Source organism: Sphaeramia orbicularis, chromosome 12 (genome assembly GCF_902148855.1).
Source record: "Sphaeramia orbicularis chromosome 12, fSphaOr1.1, whole genome shotgun sequence".
NCBI lineage: Eukaryota > Metazoa > Chordata > Actinopteri > Kurtiformes > Apogonidae > Sphaeramia > Sphaeramia orbicularis.
The window spans coordinates 62,131,099-62,151,394 of record NC_043968.1 but is presented as its reverse complement, the minus strand read 5'-3'; the positions used below and the strand labels follow the sequence as shown (position 1 = coordinate 62,151,394).

The 20,296-nt window shown below is 39.0% G+C and overlaps 4 protein-coding genes across 4 annotated transcripts in view; all 4 read left to right on the top strand.

Moving 5' to 3' along the window:
* The first annotated feature begins 8,309 nt into the window (after window positions 1–8,309).
* Window positions 8,310–9,123, top strand: LOC115430046 (heat shock protein 30-like). The gene has a single exon (XM_030149918.1). The coding sequence runs from the start codon at window positions 8,365–8,367 to the stop codon at window positions 8,986–8,988; it is 624 nt and encodes a 207-aa protein (XP_030005778.1). The 5' UTR covers window positions 8,310–8,364; the 3' UTR covers window positions 8,989–9,123.
* A 2,527-nt stretch (window positions 9,124–11,650) lies between these two features.
* On the top strand, window positions 11,651–12,448 carry LOC115430053 (heat shock protein 30-like). The gene has a single exon (XM_030149928.1). The coding sequence runs from the start codon at window positions 11,706–11,708 to the stop codon at window positions 12,327–12,329; it is 624 nt and encodes a 207-aa protein (XP_030005788.1). The 5' UTR covers window positions 11,651–11,705; the 3' UTR covers window positions 12,330–12,448.
* Window positions 12,449–14,990: 2,542 nt separating this feature from the next.
* Window positions 14,991–15,812, top strand: LOC115430029 (heat shock protein 30-like). The gene has a single exon (XM_030149900.1). The coding sequence runs from the start codon at window positions 15,050–15,052 to the stop codon at window positions 15,671–15,673; it is 624 nt and encodes a 207-aa protein (XP_030005760.1). The 5' UTR covers window positions 14,991–15,049; the 3' UTR covers window positions 15,674–15,812.
* A 2,679-nt stretch (window positions 15,813–18,491) lies between these two features.
* The window catches only part of nnt (nicotinamide nucleotide transhydrogenase), a 38,465-nt gene continuing 36,660 nt past the window's right edge, over window positions 18,492–20,296 (top strand). Inside the window, exon 1 of the mRNA XM_030148909.1 lies at window positions 18,492–18,591. The gene's annotated coding sequence lies outside the window, so the exon portion shown is untranslated. The remainder of the gene's footprint in view (window positions 18,592–20,296) is intronic.

Here is a 20,296-nt window from a genome sequence, read left to right as displayed (position 1 = left end):
TGGGTGTACTTTTGGTCGTGAATAATAACATGATTAACTGATTCTTCTTCTTGGCAGTAATTACATAGTCCTGTAGGATGCTTCCTTATCAGCTTCATTGTTTTCTTCAGTCTTGTATGTCCTACCCTCAGCCTTGTTAAAATGGTCTCTTCTTTGGTACTCCTTTTGGTTATTCTCCCCGTTCCTACTTGCTGCTGAACTCCATAGAGATGTCGTCCTGTTTTTCCTGTATCCCACCTTTTTTGCCATTCTTTGAAAATGTTCCTTTTAATTATTGCCTTTGCCTCAGATTTCCTGAAAGGGATATTCATATTTTCTTATAGTTTTAGAGCATTCTTAGCTAATGTGTCCACTGTCTCATTTCCTTTTACTCCCCTGTGTGCTGATATCCACATAAATGTGATCAAATGATTGTAGCCTCACGACAGTGGAGTGAGTGAACAGAGTCGAAAACAGAATTATAAATTATATTATCTTCCTCTCCGGGTCAAACCAAATTCCTGAACAACCATGCTGATTGTTTGGTGTCAGGTCAAAGCACGGACATCCTCTGCAAATGACATTTACGAAGACAGATGATCTTAAGGAATGAGCCTAATGGACTTAAAAAATACTTCCTCAGCCATTGTCTTCTGTTCTTCATCAAGAGCCATTTCCCGTCGTGGTAATTGAGAGCACTTGTGTGTAACTTGTGTTTACACTTAGCCGACTTCGTCCTCTCAACATCTGTGTTTTATTATGTTGCTTATCCAGAGGTGAAGATGAACCCAGAAGAAGAAATAGACTGAGTAACCAAAATCATTATATGTGCCATGTTAATAGGATCACAGAAATGTGTTAATGTTGATTAACTCAGCATGCTAACTCTTTTATGTAGACGTAATACTAAGGCCATTTGCCTGACCTGTGGTTTCATATATGTGTGTCCTATTCATGTTCACGTTGAATTATGTTGAAAGTAAGAATATTACTGGTTATAACATGTCTGATAATCATGCTATTATCTTAATTGATGCCGAGTGAGGTTACAGGTGATGTATAAAGTTTAAGTGATCTTTTTTAAGGATCTTATTTAAGGATGCAAAGTTTTCTTACAAGTCTGCACACTGTCCTCTCCCCCTCTGTCTTCCTAAGAGGGAAGAGAAACGTGATATTTTGAGATATGCAAACGACTCGTCAATATGCACGAGGAGGACGGATTCGTGCCAAAACAGACAGAGAAGGCAACGCCCCAAGGCATCGATGACTCATCAATATGCAACGAGGGAGGCGTGCCGAGTTGGTTTTCAGACAGAACTATAAAAGTAAATGAAACCAACTTTTCATCAGAGCTTTTTCCACCCTCGCTGTTCTCAACTTCAGCGACAGAGCTGTTTCCACCTTTACCCGCTCTCTCAGAGAGCTTGACCATCTCCTTGGCTCTCAGAGCTGTTCCACCTTCTGAGCTCTCCAAGAGCTTTTCCACCTTCGCTGTTCTCCACTTCTCCTGGCGAGCTTTCCAGAACCAGCTGCCAGAGCCAGCTGTGCACCTCCTCCAGCCAGCAGAACTTCAGACCTCCAGACCTTCAGGCCTCCAGCGCAAGCACGTCGCTTCACAGCCTGTTCCCTCTTCGAACTCCGTCAGAAGACTTCATCTATTCTCCGTCAAGGCCTCTCCAGCCCTGCAGCCTCACCATTCGCGTGTCGCTCCAGCTGCTACATGCTCCTTCTCCAACATCACGTCCTGCATCCTTCAGGACAGATCTCTCCAACTTGTAAGAAAACTTGCTCCTGATTTATCTGAGTTGGTGTTATTCCAATTTAAGTAGGTTTACCTCAACGTAACCTCACTAACGTTATAATACTGTGAATATAGCCATCTGCCAACTTAATCTACGTATTCTCCTGTCCATATTCTCCTGCTCCCTATTTTTGTATTTATCTCTTGTCTTTATGTTATGTGTGTGTCTTAGTTTAGTTAATAAATTATTTATATGTGTATAAATCCAATCTCAGTCAATTATTTGTGTACTGCCTTTTCACGCTCGGGTTCACTGTGCAGTCAACAAACTATCATCTTTGCAAGATTTCCAAATTATTGTTTTGGGTTGATTTAAGTTTAAGCTTAATTATAAATATATAATTAAATTAATCAATAAATCAACATTCCATTCTTAAATAATTTGGTATCCTATTCTTGCTACATGATTCATGTTAATAAGTCTGTGGAGGTTTTTATAGATTTAATTTACAGAGTCCTGCCTACTCTCAGATGTAAATGACTGCAATGACATTAAAGAAGAATATGAATCTGGGCAAAAACATTTTTAATTTGCATCTCTTCTATCCACTTCAGTACTGTTGCTATGGCCAACATCTCAACATTGAATACTAAGAGAAGATCTGAAGGTCATCTTTTAATAGAAACTTATAAACTAGGAATACTAAATGCAAAACCTGTCCTTCCTGAACTAGGATCCTTAGATCCATCTGTATACACTGGAACATACTCTTTATATATTGTTTGTATTCTATCTTCAACCAGACTTGCAATACTTCCACATTCTTTAAACTGCTTTCCAAGGAAATGTAAGTCAATGGTCACTGAGGAAAACAATCAAGGTGGCATAACTGTTAATGGCACTGCAGGGGTATAGTTTTTCTGATTTATTTCCATGGCTCTTGCTATTTCTTCACTGCTCCAGGCAAAACACTTCTGCTCAGATCTAACTCTCTCCCAACATGGGAGAAGCACCTTCATTGATGGATGTCTGATCTCAGAATGTCCTTTACAATTTACCCAGTAGTTCACCATTGGTTGTTTATGTCTAATATGCAGTGGGATTTTGCCCATCTTCACCTGAAGAGCAGACACAGGAGCTGTTCTGAATGCTCCACAACAAAGTCTCAAGGCTTGAGCTTGTATCTCCTCCAGTTTCTTTGAGGTCTTTGATGCTAATCCATGAACTATACACCCGTAATCCAGCACTGACCTAATTAGTGCTACATACAAAATCTTGATAGCAGGTCCACTTGCTCCCCAGTCAAGCCCTGTCAAACATCTCATTACATTTAATATGTTTTTGCATTTATCAATTACCTTCTGAACATGTTCGTTCCATGTTCGCCTTGTATCTAACCTCACCCCTAGAAATCGAATTACTTTAACTTGCTCTATTCTATGTTCATGCATGTTTATCACGGCATTAACTCCTCTCTTTCATGTAAACATTACTACCTTGGTTTTTTCTATTGAGAACATAAATCCCCAGGAATATGACCAGTTCTCCACTACTATAACTGCCTCTTGGATTTTATTCCCGATATGATTGATATTTCCCCCCCTTTTGCACAAGGCCCCATCATCAGCGAACAATGATCGTCCAACCTCACCCTGAACCTGAGTGAAGACATCATTTATCATGATGGAGAAGAGTATTGAACTAAGAATTCTGCCCTGAGGAGTTCCATTTTCAACCAGATGTCTCTCTGATAATGCAGTTCCAATTCTTCCTTGTATATATCAAATAAAAAATCTTTAATTCCAATTATATATTCTACCTGTTATTCCTATATTAATTAATTTAATCATTGCTCCCTCTGTCCACACCATATTATTAAGCCTTTTCTACATCAAAGAAAACTGCAATTACCGATTCTTTATTAGGTTGTGCTTTTCTGATTTCTGTTTCTACACATATAACCAGGTCCATGTGATTTCATTGGATTGTATTGTTGCTATATTTACTTTAGTGGATATTAGATAATGATCACTCCCAGAGGTCCCTCCTTGATGTACGGTCCCTCACACAATGGAGCTAAGGTACTGGTCATAAGTATAAGATTCAACATGGATTCCTTGCCTGGAGTTCACATCTATTCGTATGCCTCTATCATTAATATAGACAAGGTTTTTCCCATCTAGCACTTCTTCCACTATCTGGCCACTGTAATCAGTTCTATCACTTCCCCACAGTGGATTGTGTGCATTAAAATTTCCACACCAAATGACACTTTTTTTTATTTATACCTTAATTTTCCTCAAACTTGTTACTTTCTAACCTTCTGCATGGATTATAGAAGTTAATAATCACCAGTTTCTTTCTCTCTGCCCGCACATCAGTAACCTCAAGCTCCATCTCAGTTTCAATATGAACAATCCTGTAGGGCAGGGGTCTCACAACTCATTTCCTTTCAGGGGCCACATTCAGACAGATTTGATCTCAAGTGGGCCATACCAGCAAATTAACAGCATAATAACCTATAAATAATGGCAACTCCAAATTTTTGTGTATGTTTTAGTGCAAAAAAACTCCCATTAAATTAAGAAAATACTTACTTTTATAAACTATTCAAACAAAAAAAGATGTGAATAACCTGAAAAAACTGAAATTTCTTAAGAAAAATAAGTATAATTTTAACAATATTATGCCTCAACTTATCATTTACACATGTGCATTATGGATTGGATCTACAAAGACACTAAACACTGGGTAACAGGCAGAAAATTGTTAAAATTGTGCTTAATTTTCTTTAGACTTTTCAGGTTGTTCATATTTGTTCAGGTTATTCACATTTTATTGTTACAGGATAGTTTGTAAATGTAAATATTTTCATAATTTAATGTTATTTTTTGCACTAAAACGAAGACAAAAATTTGAAGTTGTCTTTATTTATAGACATAACGTATACATAATTATTTTTTTCACATCAAACTGAGAAGAAAATACAGAGTCATTATTTTTTGTAGATTATTACGCTGTTATTATTTTACTGTAGATCATATTGGTCTGTATGTGGAACCTGAACTAAAATGAGTGCGACAGCCTTGACTGTGTCATTTTTGCACTTTGCTAATTCATCCCACAGGCCGGATCGGAACCTCTGACGGGCCGCATTTGGCCCCAGGGCCGCATGTTTGAGACCCTCGCTGTAGGGTATTGCCTCCTTCACAAAAGTGGCACAGCACCCTCCTATTTCATCCACCCTGTCCCATCTGATTGCTACATATCCTTTTATTATGAAGTCAAAATTTGGTTTTAGCCATAATTCCTGGATACACACCACCTCTGGTCTATCCTTTTGACTGTAGATGAACTGTTTGAAATCCTGATGTCAAGTGGTGGCGTTTGTGTTAATTTAGTTGAGGGTTTTAGTTAGGGTTTTTTTGTTACGTCTCTTCCTGTTTTATTTTGATGAAGATGTTCGTCTTCCTGTTTTGTCAGCACTCTGACTTGTCTTTGTCACCCCTCATTCCCTCATTGCCTGCACCTGGTGTCCTCCTGTCGATTACCCACACCTGACTGTGATCCCTGCTCTCCTCATATATTCTCCTCTCTCCCTTTGTCTGTTGTCAGTGCGTTGTTCTTGTTTCCCCAGAGAAGACCTACTAGACTCCTTGAATCTTATTCCTTGAATTATCCTGTGTGAGTTTAATGCAGCAAGGCTATTTCTTGTTTTTCTATTTTTGTTGAGTTATTTATTCAGCACTTTTTGCTCCCTCCTTTAGTTCCTGTGTTTTTGTAATTCTGGATTCCCCTGTGAACACTGAAGAATGTAATAAATTCATTGAAATCCATCTCATGCCTGATCGTCTTGTGCATTTGAGTCCATGCTAGTGTGTTGTGCCCTAACACCTGACCATTAGCTATCAGACTTCTTGCATTCCTTTGTAGGATTAACATTGTTATCAGAATTAACCAGTACATTGTGTCTCTTGACTGGTCTGGATACACAACTCATCTCTGACTTCTTCCCACCTTACATGTTTCATTCCCAGATGATGGACAGCTACTTTGACTATAGAGGGTATGCACGTGACGTCACCGCTAGTGGAAGTCACCGTGGTTCCGCCCACTGAGTGGCAGAAAGCGGGAGATGAGTAGCGGCTTTGGCTTGAATACTGAGAAAACTTCAGAACAGTCTAAAAAATGGGGAAGAGCTGTTATGCCATTGATTGCACAAATAGGTTTAAAAAGCACTTGGAGCTATCGTTTTACCGGCTACCTAAAGCCAAAGACAGAAGAAGCAGATGGATCACTGCAATTCGTAGAAATAACTGGAATCCAGGCAACAAAACCTGGATTTGTGGTTGCCATTTTGTGTCAGGTAATGTTAATTTATGCTGTATTCTTGTGTAAAATCATACCTTAAATTACATATCGTTTTGACCAACGTTACATCTTAGTAAAGCTCTTAATGTTAGTATCTGTCATTTAGTTATGTTACGTTTTTGTCTTCAGTTGTGTGATTCTGAACCTTGTGCTCTACATGATTTGTAAACTAGCTTAAACTGAGGCTAACCTAGTTTTCCAAATAAGGGGGTACTCAACAACAAAGCTGTTGTAGCTGTGTTGTATCAAGTATTTGATGTTAACCCTACTTAAATCTCCACAGTACCAGTAGATCATCCACTCACTTGGGTCAATACTAAGGGTTCAACTAAATCAGTAGTGAACTGTGAGCACTACTGCTGGGCCTTTACCTTGGAAATCACCGCCAAGAAAATACGTCTGCACTGACACAAAACCTCAAAAACAATAGTATGTTGAATTGAAAGCACTCACCAGCTGTAATCCTCTAATTAACAATGACGAGGATGTCAACAACTCTTTGGCTTTTGTATGCTTTCAGCCTTTGCATTGGGGATTTTCCCAGCGTTGAAATCAGGTTCATATAAATGTCAGGATACGTGATTTCCGGCCACATGTCGATGTTTGTAGACCACTTGTTGTTTGGTAGCTTGTATGGATCCATGTCGAGTACAGGTGTCTTTAATTTCATGTTATATTCCACATTTTTCCCGGTCTCGCTGTAGTTACTGCTATGCTCCGCCATGTTGACCCGGTTTGTTTTTGCCACCCAGTCTGACCTAGGGGGGCGTGGCCTAGGGGGAAGTGACTATTTCAGTTTTAGACTTTACATCGGCAGTTGCATTTAATACTCTCGCAATGAATGTTACCAGTCTCTTTTTCTCCTCCACCGTTGTCTTTTCCACCTCTTGTACAACACATGCTTCCTTTTGCATCTTTTGACCTCTACAGCTTTCACTAGGCTTATGACCAGACTTCTGTCCAGCCATCTTAACTGCTTCAGCATATGAGACTCTCTCCTTCATTTTTATCTACTACACTGTCACCTCTCGCTTCATTGCCTCACACCCCAGAATGCTACACTATGCCCCCCCCCTTCACTGATACAGTATTTTGGCTTAACACGGGATCCACATTTCCCATATTGATAGTCGTCAAGACATCTTACACATCTGTTTGCCTTTACATACATTTGCCACATGTCCATACTTGTGACAGCCAAAGCACCTTGGTTATTTCAGTCTCTGACCCAGACCAAAACAAACATCAATATACCATCCCCACCAAATAATAGAGCTATTGTTGGCACCTGTTAATTTCAGTGTTGAAGCTAAAATCCTCTTCCCATTTGCCCAGGTATAAGCCTTTTTCTAAATCATTACCGACATTTTTTTTTTCTCTTGTGATAAATAAGGAATACATAAATACATAAAATAAACACGATACAAAAAATTATGTAACCTTTTTACTAAAATGTCTAATTTATCATATTAACACATTTGTTGGTAGAAACAAATACCTAATACATAGGCTTAAAATATAAGTATGCTTAATGAAAGAAAAAATAGTGAAATTTTTTTGTGATTTTCTCTATTGTTCTCTTTATTCCCAATAGATGCCTGCATATTGTTTTAAAGCTTTGAAAAAATTGCTTTTTCTGGCAAGTGTCTAATTTTCCTGTTTTGCTAAACAAAAAACACAACACACCACCACTGTGATACAAATCTGTCACAAGTTCATTTACAGTAAATATGTTATGTGTATTTTCTATCAATAAAAAATATATATTTTAAGCCTTCGAGAAATCAATACTTCATGTGAGTATGGATTCAGGAAAGGAGCTCTCTCTAGTCAAAGAGTAAAGGGCAAAGGTCCTGAACACACTAAAGGATCCAGTAACATCATCACTGCAGAAGAACATTTACTATTTTATTGTTGTTTTTCTTCTTATATTTGTTGTTGTGTATTGTTGAAAAACTTTTAGGTAGAATGAAGAAGTCAGTCACAGCAGAAAATGGGAATTTTTCTATTTTTGTGATAATGTTTTGCATAATGGAACGATGAAATAAATCAAATCCTCCAGAGCAGACAGGAAGAATCCAGTAACATGACTGTATCAGAGAAACAGCTCCACCCAGTGGAGACTCTGGAAAATCACAGAAAGTTCCTGAAGACTCTGGACGTCCTCCAGTCAAGATATAAAAGCTGAGACAGTCCCACTGCTGAGACACAAAACAACCCAACCCACCAACAGCTGACAACTACAAGACTGAACAGTGGACACTCTGTGAAGATGCTGTGCTCTCATGGGTGGCGGTCTGGTCTCAGTCCACTCCTGGACGTCCACTGGCCTGTACTCAGTCTGCGTCCACAGGTCACACCTCTGCTCTACCAGCAGGATCTACTGCTCACAAACCTACAGCAGCTGTGCAGTCGTCTGGAGTTGATGGAGTCACTTCAACACAAGACCCTGGAGCAGACGGAGCCTTTCCAGACCAGCGTGGCCCTCCAACCGCTCTCCTACCAGCTGACCACAGATGGACGGCGCTTTGGCCTGAGCCTGGACACTGGAGGCTTTTCCCCAGAGGAGCTGTCTGTCAGGCAGGTGGGCAGGAAGCTGAGAGTCAGCGGGAAGACGGAGAAGAAGCAGGAGGACGCCAAAGGCTGCTCCTCTTACAGACGCCAGGAGTTCAGACAGGAGCTGGATCTGCCTGAAGGGGTGAAGCCTGAAACCCTCAGCTGCTACCTGGGTCCAGATGGGAAGCTCCACATCCAGGCAGACAAAGCTCCATGTGTTGAGGAGGCTGAGAGAGAAGTGCCCATCAACAGGAGCTCAGAGGAGAAAACCCAGACAGAAGGAGGCAGCAGCACCCAGAGCCACAACAGCACACAGGACGCAACACACACCATGGACTGAACTATTAGATGATACACATGGATCCAATGGACTCATCTGAACTGTTTTAAATCAGGATCACCACAAACTTTGTCACACTTATATGATTCCTTCTTGTTTTTGTACATCTGAATGAATCAATAAATAGATTAAATGTAAACTGTTTGCATTTGATTTTTCTTTGTAAATGGTCCTGTATTGCTGTCTATGAAGATAAACAACAAAATTATCAGGATAAAAATGTTTACAAGTGCACAAAAAACAAAAAAAAACCAAGGCACTCTCTTACAATTTTAAAATACCTTTATTAATTATGTCTTGTGTCAGTGGACCTCACTGAGTCCCAGTGTGTTTCATCCTGCTGGCCTTCATCAGGAGGATAAACAAGAGTCAAATATACCATGTGAGAATATATACAAGTATTCCCCCAATAGGGCTTCTGCATCTGTCAAAGGAAGTGTGGGAAGTAAATCTATGTGGAAAGTGACTAAACACCACCAGATGGTAGTGTTTACCCTAATACTAAATGACAAAATTTAAAAAAAAAAAAAAAAGTGAATAATTAATAGAAAAGTATAAACTTCTATAAAAACACAGTGAAATCAAGCTCTTCATTCAGTCCAGGGTGTTCAGTTGCCTGAAGTTTGTAAATCCAGAATGTTTCTCGTTGCTGTAGTTTTCTAAGCCTGTTTTCTTTACGTATTGTGTCCGGTATGTGGTCTATTCCATGTACTTGGAGGCTGGCAGGACTGTTATTGTGGAAGTCCAAAAAGTGTCTGGCCATAGGATCGTTGGTGTTACCTGTGCAGATAGCGTATTTATGTTCTGCTAGTCTGTCCTGTAGGTGCCTTTTGGTCATTCCAATGTAAAATACTTAACAAATTTGGCAGACCAGCCTGTAAAAAATAAAAGTCGTTTTACAGGCGATGAAATGCTTGATGGTGTACTCCTTGTGTGAATGATAGTTCAGAAATGTTCTAGTTTGACAAATATTGTTGCAGTGGTTACATGTGTTGCACTAATAGGAGCCCATTGGTCTGGATCCAAGCCATGTCCTTTTGGAAACAGGGGGTTGGTAACTGTGGACCAGTTTATCCTGGAGTGTGGGGCATCTATTGAAGCTAACAAGAGCTGGATCTGGAAACATTTGTTTTAGAGCAGCATGACTTTTAATAATACTCCAATTCCTTTTAATGATTTATTTTACTCTGTTAGCCTCATAACTATATGTCGTACTAAAAACAACACACTCCTTTGTAGTTTTTGATGGATTTCTTTCCAGAAGGGAGTCCCTGTTAACATTTTTAACCCAGTAGTGTTCTTGTTGTACCCTCTAACCTGGAACCTGGCTAACATCTCCCCACATTTGGTCTCAAAGTCACTGTCCTGGTCACAGATTTAACAGGCCCTGTGTAGTTGACCAAATGGTATATTGTCTTTGAGCCACTTGGGATGACAGCTTTTTCCAAGTAGAATAGTATTTCTGTTGGTGGGCTTTCTAAACATAGTAGGATGTAAATTTCCTAGACTGTCTTTATGTATTGTTGTATCTATAAAATTGTCTTTTTCTTGGCTGTACTCCAGTGAAAGCCTAATACTGGGATTGAGACTATTTACAAATTAGTGAAATTTATGTAGTTCAGTCTGTGACCCCGACCAAAACAAACAAACATCATCAATATACCATCCCCACCAAATAATATATTTATGGAACCTGTTAATTTCAGTGTTGAAGCTAAAATCCTCTTCCCCTTTGCTCAGGTTTAAGCCTTTGTCTAAATCATTGCGTACATTTTCACTTTTTCTCCTGTGATAAATATGTAATACATTGTTTCCTTCAGTCATTCGAGTTATTAAGTCAAAATAAAATAAAATAAAAATTATTTAAAAAATCATGTAACCTTTTTACTAAAATGTCTAATTTATCACACTATCACATTTGTTGGCAGAAAAAAAATATATAATATGGTGGCTTAAAAATATAAGTACGCTTAATGAGAGAAAAAAGTAAAAAGTTTTTTTCTGATTTTCTCTGTTGATCTCTTTATTTCCAATGGATGCCTGGAAATAGCTTTAGAGCTTTGAAAAAATATCTGTTAGGCAAGTGTCTAATTTTCCTGTTTTGCTGAAGAAAAATACAACATGTATCACACACCACCACTGTGATACAAATCTGTCACAAGTATATTTACAGTAAATGTGCTGTGTATTTTCTATCAATGAAAAATATATATTTTAAGCCTTTGAGAAATCAATATTTCATGTGAGTATGGATTCAGGAAAAGAACTCTCTCCAGTCAGAGAGTAAAGGGCAGACATCCTGAACACACTAAAGGATCCAGTAACATCATCACTGCAGAAGAACATTTACTATTTTATTGTTGTTTTTCTTATATTTGTTGTTGTGTGTTGTTGAAAAACTTTTAGGCAGAATGAAGAAGTCAGTCACAGCAGAAAATGGGAATTTTTTTTTTTTTTTTTTTTAATATTTTGCTTCATGGAACGATGAAATAAATCAAATGCTCAAGAACAGACAGGAAGAATCCAGTAACATGACTGTATCTGAGAAACAGCTCCACCCAGTGGAGACTCTGGAAAATCACAGAAAGTTCCTGAAGACTCTGGACGTCCTCCAGTCAGGATATAAAAGCTGAGACAGTCCCACTGCTGAGACAGAAAACAACCCAACCCACCAACAGCTGACAACTACAAGACTGAACAGTGGACACTCTGTGAAGATGCTGTGCTCTCATGGGTGGCGGTCTGGTCTCAGTCCACTCCTGGACGTCCACTGGCCTGTACTCAGTCTGCGTCCACAGGTCACACCTCTGCTCTACCAGCAGGATCTACTGCTCACAAACCTACAGCAGCTGCGCAGTCGTCTGGAGCTGATGGAGCCACTTCAACACAAGACCCCGGAGCAGACGGAGCCTTTCCAGACCAGCGTGGCCCTCCAACCGCTCTCCTACCAGCTGACCACAGATGGACGGCGCTTTGGCCTGAGCCTGGACACTGGAGGCTTTTCCCCAGAGGAGCTGTCTGTCAGGCAGGTGGGCAGGAAGCTGAGAGTCAGCGGGAAGACGGAGAAGAAGCAGGAGGACGCCAAAGGCTGCTCCTCTTACAGACGCCAGGAGTTCAGACAGGAGCTGGATCTGCCTGAAGGGGTGAAGCCTGAAACCCTCAGCTGCTACCTGGGTCCAGATGGGAAGCTCCACATCCAGGCAGACAAAGCTCCGTGTGTTGAGGAGGCTGAGAGAGAAGTGCCCATCAACAGGAGCTCAGAGGAGAAAACCCAGACAGAAGGAGGCAGCAGCACCCAGAGCCACAACAGCACACAGGACGCAACACACACCATGGACTGAACTATTAGATGATACACATGGAACCAATGGACTCATCTGAACTGTTTTAAATCAGGATCACCACAAACTTTGTCACACTTATATGATTCCTTCTTGTTTTTGTACATCTGAATGAATCAATTAATAGATTAAATGTAAACTGTTGGTGTTTGATTTTTGTTTGTAAATGGTCCTGTATTGCTGTCTATGAAGATAAACAACAAAATTATCAGGATAAAACTGTTTACAAGTGCACAAAAAATACAAAAAACCAAGGCACTCTCTTACAATTTTAAAATACCTTTATTAATTATGTCTTGTGTCAGTGGACCTCACTGAGTCCCAGTGTGTTTCATCCTGCTGGCCTTCATCAGGAGGATAAACAAGAGTCAAATATACCATGTGAGAATATATACAAGCATTCCCCCAATAGGGCTTCTGCATCTGTCAAAGGAAGTGTGGGAAGTAAATCTATGTGGAAAGTGACTAAAAAACACCACCAGATAGTAGTGTTTACCCTGATACCAAATTACAAAACCAAAACAAAAACTGTGAACAATCAATAGAAAAGTATAAACTTCTATAAAAACACAGTGAAATCAAGCTCTTCATTCAGTCCAGGGTGTTTAGTTGCCTGAAGTTTGTAAATCCAGAATGTTTCTCTTTGCTGTAGTTTTCTAAGCCTGTTTTCTTTACGTATTGTGTCCGGTATGTGGTCTATTCCATGTACTTGGAGGCTGGCAGGACTGTTATTGTGGAAGTCCAAAAAGTGTCTGGCCATAGGATCGTTGGTGTTACCTGTGCAGATAGCGTATTTATGTTCTGCTAGTCTGTCCTGTAGGCGCCTTTTGGTCATTCCGATGTAAAATACTTTGCAAATTTGGCAGACCTGCCTGAAAAAAACAAAAGTTGTTTTACAGGTGATGAAATGCTTGATTGTGTACTCCTTGTGTGAATGATAGTTCAGAAATGTTCTAGTTTGACAAATATTGTTGCAATGGTTACATGTGTTGCACTAATAGGAGCCCATTGGTCTGGATCCAAGCCATGTCCTTTTGGAAACAGGGGGTTGGTAACTGTGGACCAGTTTATCCTGGAGTGTGGGGCATCTATTGAAGCTAACAAGAGCTGGATCTGGAAACATTTGTTTTAGAGCAGCATGACTTTTAATAATACTCCAATTCCTTTTAAGGATTTATTTTACTCTGTTAGCCTCATAACTATTTGTCATATTAAAAACGACACACTCCTTCGTAGTTTTTGATGGATTTCTTTCCAGAAGGGAGTCCCTGTTAACATTTTTAACCCAGTAGTGTTCTTGTTGTACCCTCTAACCTGGAACCTGGCTAACATCTCCCCACATTTGGTCTCAAAGTCACTGTCCTGGTCACAGATTCTACAGCCTCTGTGTAGTTGACCAAATGGTATATTTTCTTTGAGCCACTTGGGATGACAGCTTTTTCCAAGTAGAACAGTATTTCTGTTGGTGGGCTTTCTAAACATAGTAGGATGTAAATTTCCTAGACTGTCTTTATGTATTGTTGTATCTATAAAATTGACTTTTTCTTGGCTGTACTCCAGTGAAAGCCTAATACTGGGATTGAGACTATTTACAATTTGGTAAAATTCATGTAGTTCAGTCTCTGACCCCGACCAAAACTAACAAACATCATCAATGTACCATCCTCACCAAATATTATATTTGTGGAACCTGTTAATTTCAGTGTTGAAGCTAAAATCTTCTTCCCCTTTGCTCAGGTGTAAGTCTTTGTCTAAAACATTGCCTACATTTTTGCTTTTTCTCCAGGGATAAATACAGAATACATTGTTTCCTTCAGTCATTCAGGTTATTAAGTCACAATGAAATAGAATAAAATAAAATAAAATAAAATGTAACCTTTTACTAAAATGTCTCATTTATCACAATAACACATTTATTGGCAGAAAAAATATCTAGTATGTAGGCCTAAAGATATAAGTATGCTTAATAAAAGAAAAAACTAAAGTGAAAGGGTTTTTGTGTGTGTGTGATTTTCTCTATTGTTCTCTTTATTCCCAATAGATGCCTGCAAATAGTTTTAAAGCCTTGAAAAATATCTGTCAGGCAAGTGTCTAATTTTCCTGTTTTGCCAAAGAAAAAACACAACATGTATCACACACCAACACTGTGATACAAATCTGTCACAAGTACATTTACAGTAAATGTGCTGTGTATTTTCTATCAATAAAAAATATATAATTTAAGCCTTCGAGAAATCAATATTTCATGTGAGTATGGATTCAGGAAAAGAACTCTCTCCAGTCAGAGGGTAAAGGGCAGACATCCTGAACACACAAAAGGATCCAGTAACATCATCACTGCAGAAGAACATTTACTATTTTATTGTTGTTTTTCTTATACTTGTTGTTGTGTATTGTTGAAAAACTTTTAGGCAGAATGAAGAAGTCAGTCACAGCAGAAAATGGGAATTTTTCTATTTTTTTGATAATATTTTGCATAATGGAATGATGAAATAAATCAAATGCTCAAGAACAGACAGGAAGAATCCAGTAACATGACTGTATCTGAGAAACAGCTCCACCCAGTGGAGACTCTGGAAAATCACAGAAAGTTCCTGAAGACTCTGGACGTCCTCCAGTCAGGATATAAAAGCTGAGACAGTCCCACTGCTGAGACACAAAACAACCCAACCCACCAACAGCTGACAACTACAAGACTGAACAGTGGACACTCTGTGAAGATGCTGTGCTCTCATGGGTGGCGGTCTGGTCTCAGTCCACTCCTGGACGTCCACTGGCCTGTACTCAGTCTGCGTCCACAGGTCACACCTCTGCTCTACCAACAGGATCTACTGCTCACAAACCTACAGCAGCTGCGCAGTCGTCTGGAGCTGATGGAGCCACTTCAACACAAGACCCCGGAGCAGACGGAGCCTTTCCAGACCAGCGTGGCCCTCCAACCGCTCTCCTACCAGCTGACCACAGATGGACAACGCTTCGGCCTGAGCCTGGACACTGGAGGCTTTTCCCCAGAGGAGCTGTCTGTCAGGCAGGTGGGCAGGAAGCTGAGAGTCAGCGGGAAGACGGAGAAGAAGCAGGAGGACGCCAAAGGCTGCTCCTCTTACAGACGCCAGGAGTTCAGACAGGAGCTGGATCTGCCTGAAGGGGTGAAGCCTGAAACCCTCAGCTGCTACCTGGGTCCAGATGGGAAGCTCCACATCCAGGCAGACAAAGCTCCATGTGTTGAGGAGGCTGAGAGAGAAGTTCCCATCAACAGGAGCTCAGAGGAGAAAACCCAGACAGAAGGAGGCAGCAGCACCCAGAGCCACAACAGCACACAGGACGCAACACACACCATGGACTGAACTATTAGATGATACACATGGAACCAATGGACTCATCTGAACTGTTTTAAATCAGGATCACCACAAACTTTGTCACACTTATATGATTCCTTCTTGTTTTTGTACATCTGAATTAATCAATAAATAGATTAAATGTAAACTGTTGGTGTTTGATTTTTCTTTGTAAATGGTCCTGTATTGCTGTCTGTGAAGATAAACAACAGAATTATCAGGATAAAACTGTTTACAAGTGCACAAAAAATACAAGAAACCAAGGCACTCTCTTATAATTTTTAAATACCTTTATTAATTCTGTCTAGACTTGAAATTCAAAGTTTAGGACTTGGACTCGACTTGGAACTTTACAGTCTTGACTTGGGACTCGAACTTGAGACATCAGCCTTGACTCGGGACTTGAGGACAAAGACTTGACTTACTTGTGACTTGCAAAACACTGACTTGGTCTCACTTCTGGTCTGAGAACAATGATTTTGCGGAATTATGTTGTTTCTGTTCTCAAAATGACAAGCCTGAATGGTGGATTTACTACACAGAAGAGGGGGAAAAAGAAATGGAAAGAAATTATAGGGGGAAAATCAAAGATGCCAAAGTTAACCAACACAATTATAAGAGTACTCTGTAGGATAAAATGAGAAACAGGTGTAGCAACAATGCATTCCAATCTCTGAGCCTGATAAAGAGAAACAGATGATCATTGAGTGTGAAAGAACATTGTACGCTGCATGTGCAGTGAGTGACCAGATACTAGATGTGATGAAGACGACATAAACAGACAAGTATCTAATAGTTCCTGTTTCCTTGAGTTACAGACTCAAGCTATGTTTCTGTGTTAAAATTTATGGTTTAATGGGAGCCAACATTATCACTGCCTTCACAAGCAGTGAAACCGTACTGCAGTCTGTCAAACATAAGTTACACATTTACTGATCAGTGGGGCAAGATAAACCTACACGTGCTGTCACAAACCATTTGCATAGCAAAGATTTCAAAATTTAACCCCATGATAAAAAATACTAATGTATCAGATTTTATTTAAGTTTTTTGTGCAGTTTTTCAGTACAATTTACATTTTTACAATATAAACCAAAAATAACAGTAGGTCACTTCATGAATTAAAATAGTCACAATAAATTACTTTAAACATCTCTGGAAGGTAGCGTCCTCCGTTTTTTTTTTTTTTTTAAGTCTTATTTTTAAAAAAATCCATCCTTTCCATCATAAATGTCCCTGGGCTGGTAGATTCAGGGTAATGCCAAGTTTTTGTAATAGCATTCTTCCTATCAATAAAAAAGATTTTACTCAAATACAGGTCAGTTTTAGTGACTAATATCTGATTTTAAGGGCTCTGATGTGCATTATTGCTGCTTTATGTTTTTAATGTTTCAGGTGCAATGAATCCTGATAGTTTTTGAATACATTTTTCATGTGGTGATAGACTTTGTTTTTACTTGCTTATATTTTATCATCTTCATTCCAGATATTTTATCTAATTTCTCCTATTACTGCGTACTGTTGCATTAATACAGGCTATGACTGTCTGCTTGTTACTGGTGTCTACAAGAAACCTAAAGAAACTCAGAATAGTGTGTAGCTAGCAGATATCATAAAAGGAAAGCATCACTTTGTAACAAGAAAAAAGAAAAAAATACTCTGTTCTTATAGTGATGGAATCGGTTTTCTGTTGCTTACATTTTATTAAACATTTCTAGCACTCATGAAACCTAAAAAATAGTCTTCATATAGCTGGGATAAAACACTGTCAAGATACATATCCTCCTGAAACCATCCAATGTATTTTTGTCCTCTGTAGAGACCAGAATTTCACAACTTTACTCAAAAAAAAAAAAAAAATTTCACACTAAAAAAATGTCTTTATTGTCATTGTACAGGTACAACAAAATTAAAAAAGTGCAATCGTCCTAAGTGCCATTAAAAAAAGTATAAATAATGTACATAAAAGAGTATAAAAACTAAAATATAAAAGGAGAACCCTGACGGCATAAATATCTAAAAAGCAGCATAAAAAAAGTGTTACTAGGAATATAAAAGACATATAAAACATCATCATATACTCTGGACAACATTCAGAATTCCACACAATTAGTTATTGTCCAGCAGTATTCAGTGCAATTATGGCTCTAGGATAATAAATATTTTTTTTATATGGTTTGTGCTGGCCTTTAGTGTCTGGAAACGTCTGCCAGAGGGTAAAAATTCAAAAAGTTCAAATAAATTTAAAAAAAAAATAAAGAGTGTCTGGCAAAAAAAAACTGCCATGATATTTCCTTCAATTGTTTAATGTAAAATAAATAAATAAATAAATTAAAAAAGCCAAAACTTTTACTTACTGGGTCTCAGGAATGTTTAAAAGAAATGTTGGAGAAAAAACCCCCCCAAAAAACAAAACAAAAAACATCAGTTTATGAAGTTTTTATTTTGAGTGCATGGGTGAATAAAAATGAAAGAGCGCCCCTCAGTGGATAATCACGATATTACACTGGATCTTTTGATATCTATTATAGTCAGAGCTGAAACAGAAAAAGAATATCACTATGTCTCTCGATAAATTGTATAGATTCTGTAGTTGTACTTAGACTGTTTAGACAAATATGTTTCCTTTTGATTTACATACTTGAGCTGTACACTTTATGCCTGGTATAATGACATAAAAGTCAAATGAATGCACTCTAAATGCTCATTAGTGCACACTGATGGACTGTTGTTTTGGTTTCTGTGACACGTGTCCTGTCTTTTTATTTTTTGGATACAAGTGCCATGACAGCGCATCAAAATCCTCCATATCCTCTGATGTGTCTCTGACTATCCAATAATATCCCGATGCTGGCCGCTTCCACAAACATCTTCCGGTTCGTACCAAAGTTCGCCTGGTCTGCACAGAGCCAGGTTTGTCTGCAAAGGTCAGTGGAGGTATCTCTCTCAAACGTCATTGCTCTTTTCACTTTTCCTCGTGCATTTGTTTCGGTTTGCGTTTGTGTGTGCGCGTGTCAGAGGCTTTTTGGTTCATTCGTTACCTTCACGCGCGATGCAGATGTAAATTTGTAGCCGTTAGCAGTGCTAGCCAGTGTTAACCTAGCTTACAGCCCGCTACATTTAGCCGTGTGAGAGGAGACAAAAAAGAGAGAAGTTGTCCTCCGCAGCTGCTCCCCACCTGGATATTGACAATACCGTGGCATTAAAGCGCGTGGAATAAACACGTTTGCACCCGGAAATAGACGCTACAGGGTTAGCAAGAAGTTATTAATCGCCGTCAGGTCTATGAATGACAAAACATACAGCGGTTGCGTGAAGACAGTGTCCCTCATAGAAAGTCAAAATAGCTAGTGGTCATTGACGCCAACTCTATGGTTCAGTCAAAGGCCAAAGGTTTATGGGAACAGTGAAAGTCATTCAGGACCATAAATGTTAGTGAAAGTAGCTGTACTGTTTTCCTTTCTGGGCACTTTCTCAGTTTGACTTGCTTAACCAAACGAACATCTGCTCTTTCAGATGTTGTTGGCTTGCTAACATTTTCATTTTCGTTTATAGCATCAGCACATAGGTGGTAATGCCAGAAATTTACTGCCATATATTTGATTGCCAAAGGTTCTGCTAATACTACTAATTTTTATCAATGAATTAAGTTGGTGAATGAGTTTTTCAAGCAAACACGTCAAAATTTATCTAGGATTTGATCATCAGTTTGACTTCATTGGAGAATTTCTCCATCATATGATGTTTTTCAAGGTCAAAGTTATCCAAATCAGTTTAACAGATCAATTTTGCCTCCACTTTCTGACATGTTGTCAACTGCCACATTAAAAGATAAGGTTAATTTAAAAATCAATGCAAATGTTTAATTTGTACAGTCTTATTGCTTTACATGTTATTGTTTTGCCTTTTCATTTTATAATATAACACTATGTTCCTCTTGATCCTGTTTGTATTCCAAGGGAGAAGTTTGCAATAAAGAGTAGAGCTCCATCTGACAGCCTTTTCTACAGCGACCACAACATGTTGTTTTTATCTTTAACCATTTATACAGGGCTAATTTGTGCATTAGTTTACATTGTTATTCACTTTAATTTGTAATCTGGCTCTCAAATAGAAGCAGTCTGTAGTTTTTAATTTGAAACAGTCTAAACAGGGTGCAGACAGAGTAGTTTTTGCCAGTCAGTTCCAGCTTTAACCCTGCTCTGCCAACCAAACTCTCCCAGTCTATTCTTGTTCCATTATCTTCACTCTAAATAAACATGCTGCCTCATGTGCTGAATGCCTCAGACACTCACTGTTTGGGCTCCGAGTAGTCATCGCAGTTGTCAGTTTGCTCTTTGGAGAGGCTTTAACATTATGCTTCTATGATTATAGGGAAAACCCTTTTAGGATTTATCATGAGAGATGTGAGTAACTGTTGCATTTTGGATTGAATATCTTGTATTAGTCAGTGTGTACTGTTGTATTAATGTAGGCCATAGCTGTCAGCCTGTTACTAGTGTCTACAAGAAACATGACGAAACTCAGATGTGCAGGGCAGTCACCAGATATTAAAAGGAAATTTGAAGTGGGCAGAAAATACTAACACTGCTGTTTTCCTATTGTCCTCATTGCCCTCGTCTCTCACCTATC

What these genes read in the sequence shown, in the direction of transcription:
- LOC115430046 (XM_030149918.1), top strand. Translation starts at nt 8,365, where the DNA reads ATGCTGTGCTCTCATGGGTGGCGGTCTGGTCTCAGTCCACTCCTGGAC.
- LOC115430029 (XM_030149900.1), top strand. Translation starts at nt 15,050, where the DNA reads ATGCTGTGCTCTCATGGGTGGCGGTCTGGTCTCAGTCCACTCCTGGAC.
- LOC115430053 (XM_030149928.1), top strand. Translation starts at nt 11,706, where the DNA reads ATGCTGTGCTCTCATGGGTGGCGGTCTGGTCTCAGTCCACTCCTGGAC.